Source organism: Microcebus murinus, chromosome X (genome assembly GCF_040939455.1).
Source record: "Microcebus murinus isolate Inina chromosome X, M.murinus_Inina_mat1.0, whole genome shotgun sequence".
Lineage (NCBI taxonomy): Eukaryota > Metazoa > Chordata > Mammalia > Primates > Cheirogaleidae > Microcebus > Microcebus murinus.
Genome location: NC_134136.1, coordinates 7,410,702 through 7,432,817, shown reverse-complemented (window position 1 = coordinate 7,432,817; position 22,116 = coordinate 7,410,702). Strand labels below are relative to the sequence as shown.

The window sequence follows — 22,116 nt, the reverse complement described above, 5'->3', positions numbered from 1 at the left end:
CGGAGGGGGCGGCTGTCCCGGGAGGGAGCGCTTCCCGGGGCGGTCCCTGCCCTCCGTCAGCCGCCGCCTGGTCCCCGAGCGCCCGGAGCCTGGATTCCTTTAGGTCCCCGCCAGCAGGGCCGGATCCCGCCCCTGGACGATGGCGTCGGGCTGGGGGGGGGGGGTCGGGGGAGGAGGGGAGGCGGCGCGGGTTGGGTGGCAGGGGATCCCGGCCATGGACGTTGGGGACGGGCTTGGGGGGGGGGTGTCGGGGGAGGAGGGGAGGCGGCGCCGGTTGGGTGGCAGGGGATCCAGGCCCTGGACGTTGGGGACGGGCTGCTGGGGTCGGGGGAGGAGGGGGGGCGGCGGGGGTTGGGTGGCAGGGGATCCCACCCCTGGACGTTGGGGACCGGCTGCTGGGGGGGGAGGGGAGGCGGCGCGGGTTGGGTGGCAGGGGATCCCGGCCCTGGACGTTGGGGACCGGCTGGGGGGGGGGAGGGGAGGCGGCGCGGGTTGGGTGGCAGGGGATCTCGCCCCTGGACGTTGGGGACGGGCTGCTGGCAGGGGAGGGGAGGAGGGGCGGCGGGTTGCGTGGCAGGGGATCCTGCCCCTGGACGTTGGGGACCGGCTGCTGGAGGGGGAGGGGAGGAGGGACTGCCCGGGTTGGGTGGTAGGGGATCCCGCCCCTGGAGGTTGGGGACGGGCTGCTGGGGGGGGAGGGGAGGAGGGGCGGGTTGTTGGCAGGGGATCCGGCCCCTGGACGTTGGGGACGGGCTGCTGTGGGGGGAGGAGAGGCAGCGCGGGTTGGGTGGCAGGGGATCCCGCCCGTGGACGTTAGGGACCGGCTGCTGGCAGAGGAGGGGAGGAGGGGCGGCGCGGGTTGGGTGGCAGGGGATCCTGCCCCTGGACGTTGGGGACCGGCTGCTGGCAGGGTGACGGGAGGATGGGCGGAGCGGGTTGGGTGGCAGGGGATCCGGCCCCTGGACGTTGGGGACGGGCTCCTGGGCGGGGGGGAGGAGAGGTGGCGCGGGTTGGGTGGCAGGGGATCCCGGCCCTGGACGTTGGGGACGGGCTGGGGCGGGGTGGGGGGAGGAGAGGCGGCGGGGGTTGCATGGCAGGTGTCTCCACCGACCAGCGGGGACGTCTTCTGGGCTCGCGGGGAGCAGGGACGGGCGTGGTGGCCGCTGCAGCCCCTGGCAGGGCGCAAGGGCGGCGGTGAAGAGGGGCTGAGCCTGCACCCACTGCAGCTGCTGTCCGTCGGTCTGACTGCCAGACAGCTGGCCAGGCTCAGCTCCACCCTCCCCTTCCCCCACGCTGGACACGGGCTCTGACACTTGTCACTGTGAGCAATGGGCTAATTTTATCCCGCTGGGGCTCCGCAGGAAACCAATGCTGAGGCGCGAGTAGCTCTTCCGGGCCAGTCTGGAGGAGAGGAAGGGGGTGGGATGGGGAATGCTGCCGCCTCTGTTCTGCTGGTGGCCGTGGTGGCCCTGGGTCCTGCCCCAGAGAGGACAGAGTTGGGGCACGGAGGAGGTCGGTACGCTGCGGGCACTGGAGCCCAGAGAAGAAAAAGGTAATTTGAGAAGAAGATAGTACACACAACTTCTTGCGTTGTTCTCTTTGTCTCCTCTACTTCTGTTCCTTTCATTCCTGAAGTCCCTGGGTTCTAGCACAGTGCCTTGACACACAGCAGGCCTCTAGAACATACTGCTGAAATGACTTGAAAACCAAGCATGGAGCTTTCCTTCTGGTGACCACTAGAGAGAGCTGAAAGGCAGGAATCGAAGGGCCCTTTTTACGGCCAGGCTTTCTCCACCCCTGCAGGAGTTGACTGCCTAATCCCTTCCTCTGCACCTCGGCTGTCTCTGTTTCATTTCAGTTTATTCAAATTTCCGAACTCGCTTCAAGGGCTCTTGGTCTACCTGTCACTTACCCCATCAGGCGCCAGCTGTGAGACACCCGGGATTTGTAATCTTTGTCAGCTGGCCTGCTCTGCTACTGTGGATTAAGTGGCAGGAAACTGCTGGCTGCCTTTTCAGACATGAAAAGGCCCTGGAGGAGAGAGCATGTGCTCAGAACAATTATGGGATTCCATCACTTTGAAATCTAATGATCCTGAGTGATCAAACACAGACTGAGCCTTGGGGCTGCTGAGGGAGGGACTGAGGGGGCAGCAGACCTTGGGTGGCAAAGTGAGGGCCTGGCAGCAGGACTGAGTAATTAGCCTCAGTGGGAGGAGGTGAGGAGCCTGTAGCCCCAGGATGTCTGCGCTGAGTCAGGGGAGAATGGACAATAGCCAAGAGCTGGGTGATAAACCACCCCCTCCCAAAGTAAACCAGTCCCTTCTCTTTGCCCCTGCCCTGCCCAGTATATGGTCATAAGGAGGTGGACTTTATTTGTACCTCTTGAGTTGCTGGGGCTGGAGGGGCAGCAGATGAAACTAGGCCTCCAAGGTCAAGGCCGTATGAAGGTCTGTAGACTGCCTGGGAGTTAGAGTACCAAAAGTATGTTGGTTGTGGGTGAGGGTAATGGTGAAGAGATGGGGTATGGTAAAAGTCAGACTTTGTCATTTTTGCTCAGAGCTAGTCCTGCTGACGCCATTTTGGAATGGGCTTGCTACATCATAATTGTTGAATGAAGGTGCAAGTCACTTTCCCCTGTGTGACCCTGTGGCGGTCCCTTCCTACCTCTAGGCTTCAGTTTCCCCACTTAAATTTAATGCAGAGTATGGACAAGGGGGACTCTAAGGTTACTCCCAGCTTTGTCATTCTTATAGGTCTCTTCCCTGCATCACCCTCAATTCCAGGCTTTGTCACTGCCGGTCTGTGTCACCCAACTCCACCAGTCCCTTCAGGTTCCTCGTCAATAACATAAAAGAGGTGGAAGAAGGGTTGGATCGGATTATTGCTAAGGTCTTGGCTCATTTTCAACATGGCACGTTTGTAACAAGGTGGTGGCCTTGGTGGGGCCTCCATTCCAACTCAGCCAGTAATCATGTTCTCATTTTGTAAAGCGGGTGTCCTCAAACTATGGCCCGTGGGCCACATGTGGGTGATTTGGCCCATTTGTTTTTTTACTTCAAAATAAGATGTGTGCAGTGTGCATAGGAATTTGTTCATAGTTTTTTTTAAACTATAGTCCGGCCCTCCAACGGTCTGAGGGACAGTGAACTGGCCCCTGTTTAAAAAGTTTGAGGACCCCTGTTCAAGTAACCACTTTTCCAATTCAGAGCTCCCTTCAAAATCAAGCTCAAACAGTCCACGCAACTCCAAATCTCTATATAGCTCCTTTTCTAGTCTCCACACTCAGAGAGCACAGACCCTGGCAGAGCTTTGATTTGAAAATGAGATGTCAGTTCTGAAGCCAAACTTCCTGCTGTTAACCAGGCAACATACATACCAAAACCAAATTTTTAGATCTGTTTATTTTGTTCCAAACCCCTTGAGGATTTAAATGTCCCATGTCTCAAGCTCTGACATTTTTGTTCGTTCTCCTAGATTGAATGGTGGTGCATAAGAGGCTGCATCCTACTCTAAATATTAATACTGTGCTGCTTTTGCCAACAAACGTTCTCTCCAAAAGCACACGAGCTCATGCATGCGCGTCCACATGTGTGGAAGAAGTAAATTGACACCCCACGATGTTGTGTGAGACCTGGATGGGCAGATTTGGGACCTGTGAATGTCTTCCCTTCATCTGGAGAGAAGTCAGTGGCAGCCTGATTCTTAAGAGCTACCTGGCCATGAGCAACAAATGAGGCCCTGCAGAATCGCCCTCCGCTGACTCAGTGGGGTGGGGTAGGGAGGAATGGAAGCAGGGACAGCATTGCTCCAGTTTTTTCAGTGGTCTCTCCTGGGAGTTACAGGGCTCCTGGGGCCCAGCTTCTCCTGTCCCACTGCTGTTCCAGCTGACAGGATAGTAACTCGGCCCCCCCTTTCTGCTCGCAGAGCCAAGAACCAGTGGGTTTTCCTTTGGGGAGTTGATAAGAGCTGGACTGGGACCAGCGGAGGGGGCTCAGGACTTAGGCCTTGAAAGAAACCATCAGAGGCCAACCATGCCCCAGCTGCCTGTTTGTAACGGAAAACTTATGGGTGGGGACCGTCGTCTTCTTTGGAGCCCCTCAGGGCAACCTCATCCTTCTGGCCCTGGGGTGACCCTGGGTTGGGGTGGCAAGTTACTGTTGGCTCCAAGTGACAGCCAGGAATGCCTGGCAAAGAAAGATGTTGAAAGGGTGGGTGACAGGAATATAATAGACAAAGGCCCAGAGAGTGGAAAAAGAGACACAAAGAGGCGGAGTGAGGAGAAAGGCTGAGCTGCTAATGAGGTGAGCTGTGCTAGCTGGACGCAGCCTGGCAGTGCCCTGTGCTCCGAGCCAAGGGCACTGGGAATGCTCTTCAGTAAGACTGTTGCCCAGAGCCTGGGCATAGGGAACATCTGGGACCTACTTCAGAGACGTGAAGGTGGTCCAGAGTCTACCTTTCATGGCACCTTTAATGCCCACTAAGCAGAGTGGTCTAGGATGCCCAGCATGGCGGACAGATTGAGTGGTAAAAGCTAGGATGGCTTCCCTTTCCTAAATGAAGTTGTCCAACCCTATGTGCAGCTGCTGCCTGTACCTTTTTGGGGTCCAGGTTAGGAATGGAACAGCCCTATTCTGGCCTGGCCCAGGTGAAAATATTGACCTATTATGAAAACTGAGACATGGAGGAGTTGGTCCTTTACCATGTCAATAGGCACTGCTGCTACTCCCACCATGCCAGCTCTCTGTCATCTGTCCTCCTCTGCCTGCTGAGATGAAAGGGGTTTCTTCACATTTTGACAGGTAGATATGAGGATGGGGGAGCTGGGAGGGTCTCCAGATAAATGCATTGGCCTGGGAAATCTGTAAAAATCAGCGAGTGGAACATGGAACTCTGTAGTATTTAAGGTCCCTTCCCTATTTGGTATTCTACTTTTCCAGTCTAGGATTATATCAGCTGGAGCCAAAACGTGAGATGTGGCTCAGCCTGAGATGAGTGGCATTAGGCTAGCGTTAGGGGTGGACGGGGCCAAGGTGAGGCTGATTTGCCCAAGCTCTGGGTTGGGTCCTTCCTTTCTCCCAGGACCCATGTGTTTTGACAGTCATAGAAAGAAATAGAGGGGAAGAGAAGAGAGAGAAGACAGTAGAGCGAAAAAGAAGGAAGGGAAGAGGGGAGCAGACTGTTAACCAACCATATTTTGGGGATACTGCCTGTACACAGCTCTTGGGAAGCCAGAGCCTTTGGAAACTCTAAGGCTAAACAAAGCTCCTTGTCTCATTTTGCCTTTCTGCTCCCCCCATGGGCTCCCAAAAAATGGATGGCAATGAACTCCTCAGCAAACAGAGGCTTGGGTATCCCCCACTAGGCTCTTGGGGACACAGTAGCACCTTTGGCGGTTGATTTTCGTGGGTGACTAACCAGCTGGGGCCAAGAGATCACATCCTCCTCCTCTCCCAGGGCTTAGAAACTATATGGAGAGGTTCCAAAGGCCAGAAGATGATCCCACGCCTTCCCAGATCCCTGGGAAGAGAAGGGCCCTGGCAAGTTTAAAGGCATTCATGGGGAGAATTTGGTTAATGAGTTTGGAACACCTGGAGCTTTAGCTCCAAGGGGGTTATCAGGTGGCTGAAACGCTGTGTGCACAGGTTTGGGAACAAGTGTGCTGGTGGCAAACATGTAAATGCTGAGCAGGGTGGGAAGAAGGGGAAGGGCTGGGGAGGAGCACACAATGGCAAGAAAAAGGCGTTAGATTGGTTCCTCAGGGATGGGGGAGCCTGGCAGTAGCTCCCCATTGGGGTCCGGGTCGGGGGCCAACATCTTATCCTTGCTGGAATCTCTCTGCTCTTTCTTGAACATCCTTTGATGCATCAGAGGGACGAAGAAGAGGATTATAGCCCCGATGATAGGGGGCACACCGGCAAAGTAGAAGGCCACGTGGTAGTCCCCCAAACAGTTGCGGAGGAGGCCTGAAATAGTCAAGAGAGAGAAGTCAAGCTCAGCTTTGCCCTATCGCCCAAAGGTGCTCTCTACTGCTTCTAAGGGGCTAAAACAATGCCTATCTATCCAGAGAATCTTGGTCTGTATTGCCTTGACTTAGGAGCTCCCTAAACGTCAAGGGCAGGCAGCTCATCCCTGAGGTCCTGGGGTTGCAGGCCCTTGAGGTGAATGAATGCTCATTATGAAAGGAGCTAATGAAGCTTCTCTTAAAGTATCTCCATTTGTGCCTTTCATCGAGCTACAGCTATCTAGTTGTATGGAGTTAGGAAGAAACCTAGTCTAGAAGAACTGCAGAAGATGGCCAAGCCTTGCTTGCCTTGGTTCACAGTAATACTCCCCATCCCCCTACTCCCCCCAAATTGTTCTTGTGGACCAATTCAGCTGAGTTCCTATTTGTCTTTTCTCTGAAGTGTCCTTTCTTGGAATTCCATTTGCCCTAGGAGTAATTCGTATGTGTATATCTTCCTTTCTGTTATAGATATGGATAGCCCCTCTGGGTTCCTCTGAGCTGCCATTACTATGGATATGTTTAGCATGGGATGCAAGGCCTCCCCTGTTCACCTCCAAAAGATAACGTGAGGTACCTGAGAGTATTAATACCTCAGAGCCCAGAAACAATATTCAGGAAAGGCAAGAAGGCCCTTGGGTCTGTAATTACTCAGAAGTTAAGCCAAATGGAAAGAGATGTGGGTTCTGGGGCACTCTAAGAATCAGGGGCTGGGTAGAGGTTCTGCTTCCCCAGTGGGCAGTGTGGCTGTTGCACAAAAAGCCTAAATGGAAGCTTTTGCCCCATCCCATGGTACCCTCACAATGCCTTGCATATAATTCGTTTTCAAGGAGTATTTGTTGAAATAGCCCATCTGACTAGCTTAGGAGAGACTAACCCATGAGTCAGTGTTTGCAATAAATCCTATAGAAAGGAAATGCAGGTCTCTTTTCATTCGTTTTATGTTCCCTGAGATACCCACAATCCCTTTCTGGGAGAGTGGAAGGAGAAACTAGGAGTGCTGAAAGATGGCAAGTCAACACTTTTGCCTACAACTTACTGAAGGGGAGCCTTATTGGCTTAATTCTTGGGTGTTACCTTAATCAAATCTCTTCTACAGGCTTAGTTCAGAAGCCAGCAGAGGAGGAGAAGGGTGTCTCTAGCTTTTAATAAAACCAGGGCCCACTTTCTCTTCTCTTCCTACCCAACTACCTTGCAAATAATCGCTTGCCCATGGAGAGAGAGGATATTGGATCAATAGAATGATCAAGAAGGCCAAACTCGGCTGGGTGAGGTGGCTCATGCCTGTAATCATAGCACTCTCGGAGGCCAAGGCTGGAGGATCGCTCAAGGTCAGGAGTTTGAAACCAGCCTGAGCAAGAGTGAGACCCCATCTCTACTAAAAATAGAAAGAAATTATATGGACAACTAAAAATATATAGAAAAAAATGAACCAGGCATGGTAGTGCACGCCTGTAGTCCCAGCTATTCGGGAGGCTGAGACAGGAGGATCGCTGGAGCCCAGGAGTTTGAGGTTGCTGTGAGCTAGGCTAATGCCATGACATTCCAGCCTGGGCAACAGAGCAAGACTCAAGAAAAGAAAGAAAGAAAGAAAGAAAGAAAGAAAGAAAGAAAGAAAGAAAGAAAGAAAGAAAGAAAGAAAGAAAGAAAGAAAGAAAGAAAGAAAGAAAGAAAGAAAGAAAGAAAGAAAGAAAGAAAGGAGGGAGGGAGGGAGGGAGGGAGGGAGGGAGGGAGGGAGGGAGGGAGGGAGGGAGGGAGGGAGGGAGGGAGGGAGGGAGAGAGAGAGAAGGAAGGAAGGAAGGAAAGAAGAAAGGGAGGGAGGGAGGGAGGGGGAGAGAGAGAGAGAAGGAAGGAAGGAAGGAAGGAAGGAAGGAAGGAAGGAAGGAAGGAAGGAAGGAAGGAAGGAAGGAAGGAAGGAAGGAAGGAAGAAAGGGAGGGAGGGAGGGAGGGGGAGAGAGAGAGAGAAGGAAGGAAGGAAGGAAGAAAGGGAGGGAGGGAGGGAGGGGGAGAGAGAGAGAGAAGGAAGGAAGGAAGGAAGGAAGGAAGGAAGGAAGGAAGGAAGGAAGGAAGGAAAGAAGAAAGGGAGGGAGGGAGGGAGGGAGGGGGAGAGAGAGAGAGAAGGAAGGAAGGAAGGAAGGAAGGAAGGAAGGAAGGAAGGAAGGAAGGAAGGAAGGAAGGAAGGAAGGAAGGAAGGAAGGGAGGGAGGGAGGGGAGAGAGAGAGAGAAGGAAGGAAGGAAGGAAGGAAGAAAGGGAGGGAGGGAGGGAGGGGGAGAGAGAGAGAGAGAAGGAAGGAAGGAAGGAAGGAAGGAAGGAAGGAAGGAAGGAAGGAAGGAAGGGAGGGAAAGAAAGAAAGAAAGAAAGAAAGAAAGAAAGAAAGAAAGAAAGAAAGAAAGAAAGAAAGAAAGAAAGAAAGAAAGAAAGAAAGGGAAAGGGAAAGGAAAGGAAAGGAAAGGAAAGGAAAGGAAAGGAAAGGAAAGGAAAGGAAAGGAAAGGAAAGGAAAGGAAAGGAAAGGAAAAGAAAAAAGAAAAAAGAAAAGAAAAGAAAAGAAAGCCACACTCATTTTTCTCTTCATCCTCCTGGAAGAAGCCATACTGTCTACAATAAAACCTCATAGAAACAGATATACAGCCATGGAAAATCCCTCAAAATGTATCATGCATATGTACTATGTTTAATTTCTTTCACCAACAGTGAGTGACAAGGGGTACCATGCACTCTGACAAGGCTGCTGAAACAGAGAATGAGAGGAAAGGGGGCCGCAAGCAGAGGTGCTCAGGGTATCTAATGCCCAGAGGAAACGGGACTCCCTGATTCATGCCCTCCGTAGAGTATCAGCCTCACCTGCAATGGGGGGCCCAGCAATCATCGGCAGGGCCATCATGCCCAGTAGGTAGCCAATGGCTTGTGAGGCCTGCATTGGTCCCACCAGCTCAAATGCGATGGGGGCCATGATGGTGATGAAGAAGCCATCGCAAAGGCCCAGGAAGAGGCAGACGACGATGAGGCCCGCGAAGTCTCGGCACAAAGGAATCATCATGGACATCAGGCCCAGGAGCAGGAAGGAGAGTACCTAGAGAGGAACAAGGGCCCGAGGTAGTCATGTTGTGTTGGCCAGCCAAGACCACATAGCAAATCACATGTCCTCTCTCAAGTCTTCGCTTCTACCATCTATAAAATGGGGCGGGGCGGGGGGAGGGTGTCAACAGGGAGGGCAGTTGGACTAAATAGTTACTTACGACCCTTCTAAGTCCTGTATAGAGGGATTCAAAGTCTTTAAGAGAGCCCCTGGCCGGGCGCGGTGGCTCACGCCTGTAATCCTAGCTCTCTGGGAGGCCGAGGCAGGCGGATTGCTCGAGGTCAGGAGTTCGAAACCAGCCTGAACAAGAGCGAGACCCCATCTCTACTATAAAAAGAAAGAAATTAATTGGCCAACTAATATATATAGAAAAAGTTAGCCGGGCGTGGTGGCGCATGCCTGTAGTCCCGGCTACTCGAGATGCTGAGGCAGGAGGATCGCTTGAGCCCAGGAGATTGAGGTTGCTGTGAGCTAGGTGGATGCCACGGCACTCACTCTAGCCTGGGCGACAAAGCGAGATTCCGTCTCAAAAAAAAAAAAAAAAAGAGAGCCCCTACTTAACTGTGATTCTGTCTGGATTAAAAAAAAAAGGTGGGGGGGAGGGGGGGTTGGACTTGGCCTCTGGCCTCAAGAAGTTTGTCTTTGCACTGGACCCTGAGATAAAGGGAATTGTTGTTTCTACTTTCTGAGCTTATTTGGCTGCCCCAGGGATTAGGGTCTGGGATCAGGCAGTGTTGGTGTTCTCAGATCTAAGGAAAGTATGGGAAGAGGGAAGGGAGGAAGGGAGAGTGGCTTGCATTAATGACTATGGGACTGGAATGGAAGGCACAGCTTCCTGAAATGGGGAAGGAGCTAGTTTCCATTTGGCAGGGGACTGATTTTAAAAAATACCTTGGCATGGAGACCATTGGAAAGTTCACCCAGGTTCCTTATGTTTTAGGACATGGGCCACACTACCCATCTCAGATATTTCAGACATAGTTCTGGGGGTGTCTGGGCTTTGCTGGGGTACCCCGAAAAGGCAAGAAAGGGGCCTTTCAGAGGAATTAAGCCATTAGGAGGGCGTGTAGGGAGCCTGAAGGGAGCCCAGGAGCACTGACCAACTACTGGGCTTTCTTTGGGCTGGGTAAAATAACTCCAAAGCAAAGTAACTGCCTTTCTAGAGGCTGGTTTTCCCCTGTCCACAGAGACAAGGGCCACTGTAAGCATAGCTGGTCTTTTGATTAAGATCATTTGCAACCTGTGTCAGTGAGCCACACTGAAGAGCTGAGCTGCAGGCAGAGAAAGGACCCCCTCCCCACCACTGCCAACCCCCTGCAGCCAACGGAGCCAGGTCATCTTAGAGCCAGGGCTAAAACCTGATCTGCTTACCAAGGCCATAACAAGCCCAAGGGTTTTCCAATGGTTCACACAGGCAGGCCAACTTACCTAGGAACACATGGAAGGAGTGGGGGTGAAGGCTGTTTCATGCCCTAAAGATTTTCTGTGTTGTGGCTGGTAGTGGGTTTGTTGGGTTGATTGGTTGATTTGGGTAGAGGATACTGCCATCTGAGGACAACTCTTTGTTGGAGTACCTTTGAACTTTGCCCAGGCTACTCTGAGGCAGCTAGGCAGAAGCTAGGAAAAAAACCCCAGATACTCCTGCCTCTCCTCTAGGAGAGTCAGACACAACTATGAGATAAAACAGACCCACCTATCGATCAAGCCCATTATCACAACTAAGAATAAATACTGCTGGGCGCAGTGGCTCACGCCTGTAACCCTAGCACTCTGGGAGGCCGAGGCAGGCGGATTGCTCGAGGTCAGGAGTTCGAAACCAGCCTGAGCAAGAGCGAGACCCCATCTCTACTATAAATAGAAAGAAATTAATTGGCCAGCTAATATATATAGAAAAAATTAGCCAGGCATGGTGGCACATGCCTGTAGTCCCAGCTACTTGGGAGGCTGAGGCAGGAGGATCACTTGAGCCCAGGAGTTGGAGGTTGCTGTGAGCGAGGCTGACGCCACGGCACTCACTCTAGCCTGGGCAACAGAGTGAGACTCTGTCTCAAAAAAAAAGAAAAAAGAATAAATACCATTATATAGCACATAGGACCCTATTAACTGATTTTAATAAGCTCTAATTACTACCTTTTATATCTAGATATGTCTTCACATCCTCCATGAGGCCTTGCTAAGGTTCAGAAATTAAAAACCCCTCTCAGAATTGAGACTCAGACTTCACGAATTGACCCAAAGTGAGGCTATCCCGAATATTGTCACCATTTCCTTTCCAACAGATTGTCCAGGGGCTTGATACCAGACACATAAGCCTGTCTTCACCAATAGTAGGGCCCACAGGGTCTAGAGCAGGGGTCCTCAAACTTTTTAAACAGGAGGCCAGTTCACTGTCCCTCAGACCGTTGGAGAGTGCGCACTGTGGGCCCGGGACCAGTCGGCTGCTAAGCAGGACAGGCAGCGGCGGCAAAAACACCCAGAGGGCCGGATAAATGTGCTAGGTGGCCCGCATGTGGTCCATGGGCCGTAGTTTGAGGACGCCTGCTCTAGAGGATGGCTCTTTAGAACCTGAAGCTGTGTACACTCCTTCTGCTCCCCAAGGCTTAGATTCCTGCATCTGACCCAGAGAGAAAAGGAGTCCAATTCCTGTGATGGAATATCTTGAGAAACTCAAGAGAAAGGAGAAGTTCATACATTGTCTTATGCTCTCAGTCTGAGACATGCAATTTGTACAATGAGGGAGTTAGACTACAAGTTGATAAAGATATGTTTCATCTATTATGTTCTAAGATTATTTTATATTATTCTAAGTGATAAAACTAGGCCAAATGAAAGTAAGGAAAAGGGGCAGGAGCAATGGGTGGGGGAAATGGTCAGCAGAAACTCTGGGTCCTAAACCTATCTCGGCCTTTAATTGGCTAATGCCTCCCCTCCCTGGAACTCCTGCTGCATAACAGAAAACAAAAGTTGCTTGGGCCCTACCTCTTTCCTAGGGCTGTGCTGATGATCACATTAACTATATGGCTAGGCTACTGTTTCTCCTCAAGATAAAGTCCTGGCCCAGTGTCAGATTACCCTGATTTCTAGAACCCTTTGGCACCTTGGAGCTGCTAATACTGGCTGGGAAGACCCACAGGAGTGGCATGTAGGAGAGGCTGGGAAAGCCACAATTACTCCTATGCAAAAAGTCACCCACATAAAGCACTTGCTGATATTTGCACAGCAATTCAAAATTTCATAATTGGTTTATCTCAATCACAAGATAATCCCTTGGTTTGACCTTGATCCAGTCACTTATCTCTGAGACGTGGTGCTGCCATCCGTCACTTAGGGCAAAGTGGAATATAAGAAGAGAGCTGCATAGGAGTTAATTCCTGCTGCTACTGTCTGTGTGAGTCTTTCCCTCAGTTTGTCCATCAGTGTAATGAGAGGTTGGACTGGATGGACAATAGTAGCAACCCTAGCTCCGACAAAGCAGATTCACCAGCTCTTGCAAAGTAACACAGAGTTAAACTCAACAGGGAAAGTTAATCATATTCTCATCCAAGGCATCTCAGGGTATTTAGGAAAGCACTCAGGGCTATCAGAGACATAAATCCCTACGGTGAGTGTAGTCGAGGGTCCCCTGACAGTGCTTTTAGGGTTTTCCCAGGAGATAAATGAGTCAGAGCTCAACCACCTTCCTGATGGATTCTTTGCAACTACTTCTTTTCTGGAGCTGCCTTTGCCCTTCCACAGGGTTCCACACTTGGGTGCCTCTCCATAAGCCCACTGCAGGAGCAAAAAGCATGAGCCAGGTCAGAAAGGCAATATGGCTGCCAGGTAGGCAAAGACTGACAACTTGAGCAGTAACCTGAACTCAGACCAGAGCCCGGCTCACAAAGAAAGTGGCCTCTGGAGTCTCCATGTTGGTACTGTCCACAATATGAGGACATCTGTGTCCCTGTCAGAAGGATTAAAACCTTGCATGGCCATGACATTTTCTACTTGCCAAGCCTGGTCATACCTATATTTGTTTTGATCCTCACCTGTGAGGTAAGATAGCAAAGGCAAGGATTATTCTAATGAAGAAAGTGAGGCCTAGAGAGGAAAAGTGAAGTCCGGCCTTTGCTGGCACTTTTTTGTGTCCAGGGATAGGATGACATTTGAGAACCAGTGCTTGATGCCAAGTAGCTCTGGAATGGACCTGGGCCTGGGCCTAGAGGAGAGACACTGGGCCACAGAATGCTACAGATGCTCAAGACTCTCCAAGAGTATGTTGGGTAGCAATGAGATCAGTTCTTACCGGGGGGCAACATCTAACTCCTGGCCTCAGTTTCCCCCTTTCAGATGGAGAGCCTAAGTTATTGATAAAAAGAAAAAAAACCTTCCTTTACAAGTGTTCTAATAGGTTCCATATACACGGCTCTCACTGGATCCTCATTCCATCTTGGTAAAGGAGGCAGAAGAAGGATGATGGCCTTTGTGTGCAATGCAGAGGAGACAGAGGCTCAGAGAATTTCGGTGACTTTCCCGTGTTGCACAACAAGCTTCAAGCCTATGTCAGAGCCGGGGCTCAGGGCGCTGCAGTAGCACGCCCTACCGTCCTATGCCAAAGGCCGGAGACAACTGTAGCATCTCTAGTAGGCTCTTCCTCCCCACAGTTGTCAGGTGGTCCCACTCACCTGTAAGTAGATCTTCTTAAGTCCAGGAATAGAGTCACTGATGTGGCCCGACACGAGACGTCCAAGGCCTGAGGTAGCCCCAATACACACCAAGAGCACCCAGGTCTCCTTGATTTCCAAGAACTCCTCTTCCACGTATTTCATCTGAAAAGAATAGCACCGGGGCCACCAGAACAAGATGAGGGAGAGGAGCTGACTGGTTAAGTGTTGGAATATTCAGGACCCTCTCCTACTTATTTCTCTGGACCAGGGTAAAGAACCCACTCTCCTGTAGCCCTCTCCCCTGTTGCACTAGCTCTAGCACAAGCTCTTGGGCTACTTCGAGCAGCCTAAGAGGCTGCTTAGCCCTTGGCTTTCTGGATTCTGGACTTCTGAGCAACAGCCAAGGTGGGTAGGTGTCTCTAAGCCTCTTTTAAGCTCTAGCAGGACAGAAATGGCCTTTAAAAAACCGAGAAAATCCAAGGGTTCCTCCATAATCTCATTTCCTGACCCCAAACTGATAGCCTGGGGCAACAGCAGGTTACTAGAGGAGGACGATCCACCAACTTCCAGGCAACTCTTCCAAAGCAGGTTTTCAGAAGCATGAGGTCTATGGAGGATAACAGCTGGCCTATAACCACGAGGTCTGTGGCCGTATAAGTTTGGTGGCTGCTGGGTTAAACAAAGCCAAATGGATTTCTCTCCTGCAGGAAGTTTTAGTACCTTTAACAGATTATTACACATGATGAAGCTCGAAGAGATCCAGCATATGTTATTTCCTAAATAAAGTAAGTTGACCACAATGACCAGCATTCCACAGAACACAGTTTCAGAAAACCCTGTCTTGGGCCACATGGGCCAGTCACCTCAGCAGTGCTTGTTTCCTCCTCAAAATCTCTCTAAATTGGCTGCGCAGTGGCTCATGCCTGTAATCCTAGCACTCTGGGAGGCTGAGGCGGGCGGATAACTCAAGGTCAGGAGTTCGAAACCAGCCTGAGCAAGAACAAGACCCCGTCTCTACTAAAAATAGAAAGAAATTAATCGGTCGCCTAAAAGTATATAGAAAAAATTAGCCAGGCATGGTGGCGCATGCCTGTAGTCCCAGCTACTCGGGAGGCTGAGGCAGGAGGATCGCTTGAGCCCAGGAGATTGAGGTTGCTGTGAGTTAGGCTGACCCCACGGCACTCTAGCTTCGGCAACAGAGTAAGACTCTGTCTCAAAGAAGAAAAAAAAATCTCGGCTGGGCGCCATGGCTCACGCCTGTAATCCTAGCACTCTGGGAGGCCGAGGCGGGAGGATCACTCAAGGTCAGGAGTTCGAAACCAGCCTGAACAAGAGCGAGACCCTGTCACTACTATAAATAGAAATAAATTAATTGGCCAACTAATATATATAGGAAAACATTAGCCGGGCATGGTGGCCCATGCCTGTAGTCCCAGCTACTTGGGAGGCTGAGGCAGGAGGATTGCTTGAGCCCAGGAGATTGAGGTTGCTGTGAGCTAGGCTGACGCCACGGCACTCACTCTAGCCTGGGCAACAGAGTGAGACTCTGTCTCAAAAAAAAAAAATCTCTCTAAATTTTTTCTGTGGGGGAAGCCCAGGTCCATGAGATTTCTCCCAAGGAACTCCTCCCATTTTCCACTGAGGTCTTCCCTCAACCTGTGCTTTTCCCCCTCTCTTTCCTCTGCTTGGCCTTATGAACCACTATTTTTTTTTTCTTTTTCTAAAGTTCCCAGCTCTATCCTTTCGGTGTCCTCCACCCCCACCCTCTGGACTCCAGGCGGGTTGAGGGGAGCTTCTGGGGCCAGGTGGGGTGGGCCCACCCTGGTATTCCTCACCAGGTGTACATAGGGAACGAAGTAGCCAAGGGCAGCAGCAGCGATCCCGAAGGCCCAGATGCGGTAGGTGCGTTGGCGGAACACTCGCATGTTGAAGTACTTCCGAAGCTGAGCCAGAAAGCGCTGGTGCAGGGTGCGGACACCTCTCTTGCTTGGGGTGTCCTGGGAGCTGGGCAGGAGGGGCCGGTAGGTGAGTGAAAGCAGCATAAGGACAAACATGAAGGTACTTAGCACCTGGAAGGTTTGGGCCAGCTTGATCTTATCCCCCAGCATTTTGATGAGGAAGGGGAAGGACATGGAGAAGACGCTACTCCCAGCGGACACCACGCCATTGGCCAAACCCAGGCGGCGTTGGAAGTAGTGGCCCAGGATGACGAGGGACGGCTGAAAGGCGAAGGAACAGCCACAACCAAAGAGAATCCCGTAGGTGAAGTAGCGCAGGCTTAGGGAGCTGTGGGAAAAACAGAGAGAGCTGTCCTCAGCAGCCTGACCAGCAATCTATCTGCCCTCCCCCGTCAGCCTCCCGAGACCTCCATTCCTCCTCCCTTAATGCACAGCCCCACTTGCCACTGATCCTCAGAACAAGGTCTTCTCATCCCCATGTTGTAGATGGGGAAGCAGAAACTCAGAGGTAAAGTAGTATGCCCAAGGTCACATGGCTTGGACTTAGATCCAGGTCTGTGTGACTCTAGCACGAATCATAGCACCCTATCGAAGAGGACTGTTCAAGAGAAAGCCAGAACCACCCTATGCAAAGGCTGGGTGAGGGGCTACAGGCAGTAAGTCAGTGCCTTAGAGAGAACAGTTTCACCTTTCTGCTTACCTAGACACCATGGATAGGCTGGTGGCCAAAGCTTTATCCCATGTGACAACAAACGTCTACAAGGAGCCAAGATCCTGGAAGGTTGAGACCTTCCATAGGACTCCTCAGTGGCTTTCTCCATGCTCAGGGCCCTTAATATTTCAGAGAATGGGTGATGATCTCCTGACAGACACCTTCTCCCCAGTCGCCCAAGGTCTGGATATCCCAAGGCCCTTTACCCTAGGCCATGGATAATCTCCATGAGAATCCTGGCGTAAGGAGTCCCTTTAACTTCCTGTCCCTGTTGCTGCATATGGTATGGATTTGTTCTCCAGACTAGCCTGGCTCTTTGACAGGAAGTAGACCCTCAAAGAAGTTGTGGGCCTCGCCAAGTAAGACAAATCCTGGCACAAAACTCTTAGGCCCTTCTGCGGCCATAAGCCTCGGTCACAGAAGATAAAGTGTCAGAAGGGAAAAGGCCATAGGAAGGTCAGTTTGGCCAGCCATGTGTCCCAGACAATATTGTCATGACCTAATGAAGAATTTTGTTTTCTTTTTGATGCTCCCATATATTTTGCTAACAGTTCCTATCTGGCTACTTAATTACCTAACACTCTTCTTGGTTAAGCAATTCTTCCCAAGAGATAGACTCTGTTCTCATGCTAAAGGTCTGGGCCTATGCTGCAGTGACAATGTGGTGCTAGCACCAATGGTTCCAAGAGAGCAATCACCACCGTTGGTTTCCATTTGCTTGTATTCACTAAATGTGAGCAAGGGTTTTGGTTTCAAAATAATTGTCTCTACTTGGAACACATAGTGAAGCCAACTGCTCCTCTTCTATCAGGTTTCTTGGAGCCTGCTCCCATTAGATTCTAGGTACTCTATGGGATTGTCCTTAGCTGGGGGCATTGTCTAAGGTAGAGGAGTTGGACCTTCAGGGAGAAGGCAGGTGGAAGCAAAACATGGGATTCAGCTCAGGGTGCTCTGTGGTGGATCTGTTTCTAGCTAGGGTCTCCGGGACAGGAAGCCCCTGAATTGAGCTTTCCAAAACCCCACCAGCCCTGCCTGCACTTTGCCCCATTTCACACCATCCAAAGGAACTTAGAGCCCTGATTGAGACAACAGGAAGGATGACTTAAAACTGTAGCCACAAGCAGAACCATTTTTCCTTGGATTTGAAGCCATGCAGAAAGTTTCTTGGCTCCGAAGATGTTCTTACAGAAAGAGCAAAAGGGGTGGGGGAGGAGCTCAGGGGCTGGAGAACAGAATGCCTACTCCAATGTGCATAAAGAAGCATGCCAGAAGAAAACACCACATCTGAGCTCCTTCCCCTCCTGTAACTGAGCCCATGTGGATGGGAAGGGAAATGGGATCCGTATGTTGCTAATTTGTTTACACTTTGCTCTGCTTGGCTTTATAAAATAGACCTCTGCTGTGTCATGCTGAGACTGGGGCTGCTTCTGAGGCCTAGCTGCCCCTAAGAAGGAGCCAGGCACCAGCTTGTTGGTGACAAATGAGGCCGACCACCAGACAGGTCCTGAAAAGGTTTACAGCTGCTGCACTGGGATGGCTGAGCAGGTTCTGGGCAGGACTCATTGGTTTTCCCTTTTCTGTCTCAGTTGGATCGGATAAAGCCAAGAAACCACTGCAGACCAAATCCAAGCTCTGCTGGAGGGTGTGCTGGGCAGCCAGAAATGCTAAAGTCATAAAGAAAGCTGGCTCACCCTCACGGGTCCCAGTTGAGGTGGAACACAATTGTCATTCTCCACTGAGAATGGAACCTTAGGCCTAGAGAGCCATGGCCCTTCTCTGGAGAACCACGCTCAGAAAGCAAGTCTCTGACACCTTAGTTCTCTCCTCATTCCAGACATGTTGCTGTGGCCATTTCTGTATTTCTAGTCTGGCATTATCCTACATCAGCCCAGACAGATTGGAAGTAGGAGGTACCATAACTTCCAAAGTGTCTTTAGCAGAAAGTCATTAGAGTTCTTTAGGAATTCCATATTCCTCAAGCTGTGGTATAAGGTCTTTATTCCCTCCTCTCTACACATATGCTTCTGCAGGGCTGGCAGAAAAGAAAGCAGAAAATGAACTTGTAGCTGCTCCTTGCCTGACACTACCAAATTTTGACAGCAGGACCAGTGGGACTAAGGTTTGAGTTTGGTCTAGGTCCAACTGAGGAGCTGGGTTCTGGGTCTGTACCTCAGTGAGAGATGCTGCTAAACATCCTTCTCATACCTAAGACATGAATCTATCTGTCCCAAATCATCCCATAGGTGTCAGCAGCTACAGATACCTGGAAAAGAGCCAGACATGCTAAACATCCTTTGGCTCAGCTGACCTCTCTTTCACCATAAGATTCCTTTGGGAATCCTGGCAGGCTAGGTGTTCACATGTGCTCACTCAAGAAGCTCATTCTTGAGAGGGAGGGAGAGGTCAAGAGTTGTGTGGCACATACATTGAAGGGGAATAGAATAGCAGAGCTGGAAGAGACCTAAAATGACCATCTGATCTAATCCCCTCATGTTATAAAAACAGAAAGGCCCAGAGAGGGAAATGGTACTCATCAATTGTTCCATAGCCATTCAGTCACCAAAATTGGACTTGGGCCCAGCTTTATGAACTATCAGGCTTAGGCTCCTCCCACCACTCTGGAACTCTTAGATTCTCTTTGAGGACATTCCCTTACCAATGCATTTTGGGAACCCTACCTAGATGACTTCCATTGAATTATGAACCCTGGCAGCAGAGTCTTTGAAGGCCTTATATGGCCATGGCCACAGGGATTCTACAATGAGAAGAGTATCCCTAGCTGAAGCCCAGAAAGAAGCCAACCCTCAGCTTTGGGGAAATGGCCAGCAACCCTTAGCCTTACCTGGTGAAGGAGCTGGTATGGAGACCGATGAAAGCAACAGCAGCCCCCGCAGTTGCTGTGATTCGGCAGCCTAAACGGTCAGTGAATATACTTACAATGGGAGAACAGAAGAAGATCATACCCATCGCAAGGGCTCCTACCCATGCTGTAGAGAAAAGAAGCACAAAGACACTTTAGATTAATGTCACACCTGGTGGTGTTGCTGGTATCTCAGTTCTTTCTGGCCTTTCAAAGTGGCCATTGGGTTAGTCTGTACTGCCAGCTTTCTGGTCTGTGATGGTTAGAGAGGTATTCAAGCAGAGGCTAGATATATTAGTAAAATAGGAGATTCCAGCACTGGAGTCAGATTCAGACTAGCCAACATTTCAGGACCTTCCATGGACACTAAGCCAGATGTATATAGCCTTAGGAACTTGGCCATTTGACTTCAGGAGCAAGGAGCATGGGGGATGAGGTTTAAAGAGCTGAGGTTAAGCTTGTCTCAGTCATTGGAACAACCCTGTGAAGATGCTAAGACTAAGGAACAGTGAAGGCCCCAGCCTTCTGGAAATGTACTAGGATACAGGGCAGGTTCAGGGGCCACCCAAAAATTTATAAAGACACTGTGCAAGAGGGTCATGTGGCCCTCATACTGAAATCCTTCATCAGAGCCCATGTTAGGCAAATTCCTTATTCCAAACTCAAGAAGAGTTTATTCTGTTTTCAAAGGCTCTTAAGTGTCTGTAACAATCCTCACTAGGGAGGAAGAAATTTGCCCTTTTACTTAGATTCTTCCAGCCCATTTCCCCTCGCTCAGCTCTCAGAAGAAAAGCCCAAGCTTTTTTTGTTTAAAAGCTGTTATCAAGTTTCATCTTAAGACTCTCTTTTCTAGGATAAATAATCTTGGTTCCCCTAACTTTTTCTCTTAGCATTAATTTCAACTCTCTAATTACTTTCAGAGCTTTCCTCTGAACACATTCCGACTCTTCTTCATCATCATCATCATCAAAAAGCATTCACTGAGTGTCACCTGAGCAGGGTGCTGGGCCAGCTTTTGTCTCTCTTCAATTGTGGAGCCCCAAGTGGGCCAGAGGAGTGCAGTCTCAGTGAGGTCAGGGCTAGTCTACTTCCTGTGTCCCTTAAGTGCCAAATAGGTTGCTCAGATCCACATTGATAATCTTTGCTTTGCTTGGGCCCCATCCTGAGCCCTCCTCACTTCCTGGCTCTAAAAATACTAGCCTAGGACACCAGGAGACCTGGACTTTTATCACAATTTCACCTCTTACCTTACAATTGCATCTCTTATCAGCTGTGAGACCTTGAGAAGTCGCACAGCACTTCCCTAATCTTCAATTTTCTCATCTGTAAAATGGGAATTAAAAGAAAAACTGGTACCTATCCTTTTGAAAGTATTCCATAACATTGAGAAGGAGGGAATCCTCCTTAACTCATTTTATAAAACCCTGATACCGAAGCCAGGAAAGGACACAACAACAACAACAATAACAACCAAGAAAACTGTAAACCAATATTCCTGATGAACATAGATGTAAAAATCCCCAACAAAATACTATCAAACTGAATCTAACAACACATCAAAAATATAATTTACCATGATCAAGTGGATTTCATCCTAGGGATGCAAGGATGGTTCAACATAGTCAATAAATGTGATTCACCACACAGACAGAATTAAAAATCAAAAACCATATGATCATCTCAATAGATGCAGAAAAAGTATTTGATAAAATCCAGCACCCCTTCATGATAAAAACCCTTAACAAACTAAGCATAGAAGGACCATACCTCAAAATAATAAAAGCCATGTATGACAAATTCACAGCCAACATCATACTGAATGGGGTAAAATTGAAAGCATTCCTCCTAATAACTGGAACAAGACACGTATGCCTGCTTTCACCACTTCTATTTTACATGATACTGGAAGTCCTAGCCAGAGCAATCAGGCAGGAGAATGAAATAAAGGCATCCAAATTGGAAAAGAGGAGGTCAAACTATCCCTATTTGCTGATGATATGATCTTATATCTAGAAAATCCTAAAGACTCCTCGAAGAGACTCCTAAAATAGATAAATTCAGTAAAGTCTCAGGTTATATAAAATTAATGTATAGAAATAAGTTGCATTTCTATATACTAATAACAGCCAAGCTGAAAATCAAATCAAGAACTCAATCTCATTTACAATAGCAACAAATAAAATAAAATACCTGGGAATATACTTAACCAAGGAGTAGAAAGATCTCTACAAGGAGAATTACCATGTTTCCCGGAAAATAAGACCTACTCATAAAATAAGCCCTAGCAAAAAATAAATAAATAAATAAAAAATAAGCCCTAGCAGGATTTCTAAGCATTTGTGCAATATAAGCCCTACCCCGAAAATAAGACCTAGTGATGGGCGTGGCTATGCAGCATATCTGCACAACCCATACATTTCATTGCGGAGTGGTAAAGAAGAGAAGCAGCCATTCTCATCTGCCCCATTGTGACAGCTACTATCCCAGAGGTGACCAGAAAGGTGTGGGCAGCCCCACTAACAAGATCGGCTCCCCCTGTCAGGTCCCAGCCAATGGTTTTAAAGGAAATAGAGTTGCAAGAAATTCAGGATGGAATTTGGGGTTTGGAGAATTATGATGATGTTCCAGAAGAAGACGACTTAACTATATTTGAATAAATGTAGATTGTTGTGCCATAATTTAAAAAAATGACACATCTCCTGAAAATAAGCCCTAGGGTGTCTTCTTGAGGAAAAATAAATATAAGACCCTGTCTTATTTTGGGGGAAACACGGTACAAAACACCAGTGAAAGAAATTGTTGATGACACGAATAAATGGAAAAGTATCCCGTGCTCACGGATGAGAAGAATCAATATTGTTA

The 22,116-nt window shown here is 49.6% G+C and overlaps 1 protein-coding gene across 1 annotated transcript in view; it reads right to left on the bottom strand.

Annotated features, from left to right (window-relative positions):
• Positions 1-3,384: 3,384 nt before the first annotated feature.
• The window catches only part of SLC16A2 (solute carrier family 16 member 2), a 111,266-nt gene continuing 92,534 nt past the window's right edge, over positions 3,385-22,116 (bottom strand). The window contains exons 2-6 of the mRNA XM_020284930.2: positions 19,237-19,381; positions 15,560-16,010; positions 13,743-13,886; positions 8,847-9,075; positions 3,385-5,965 (exon numbers count right to left, since the gene is read on the bottom strand). Coding sequence (XP_020140519.1) covers positions 5,745-5,965; positions 8,847-9,075; positions 13,743-13,886; positions 15,560-16,010; positions 19,237-19,381 — 1,190 coding nt within the window. The 3' untranslated portion in view covers positions 3,385-5,744. The remainder of the gene's footprint in view (positions 5,966-8,846; positions 9,076-13,742; positions 13,887-15,559; positions 16,011-19,236; positions 19,382-22,116) is intronic.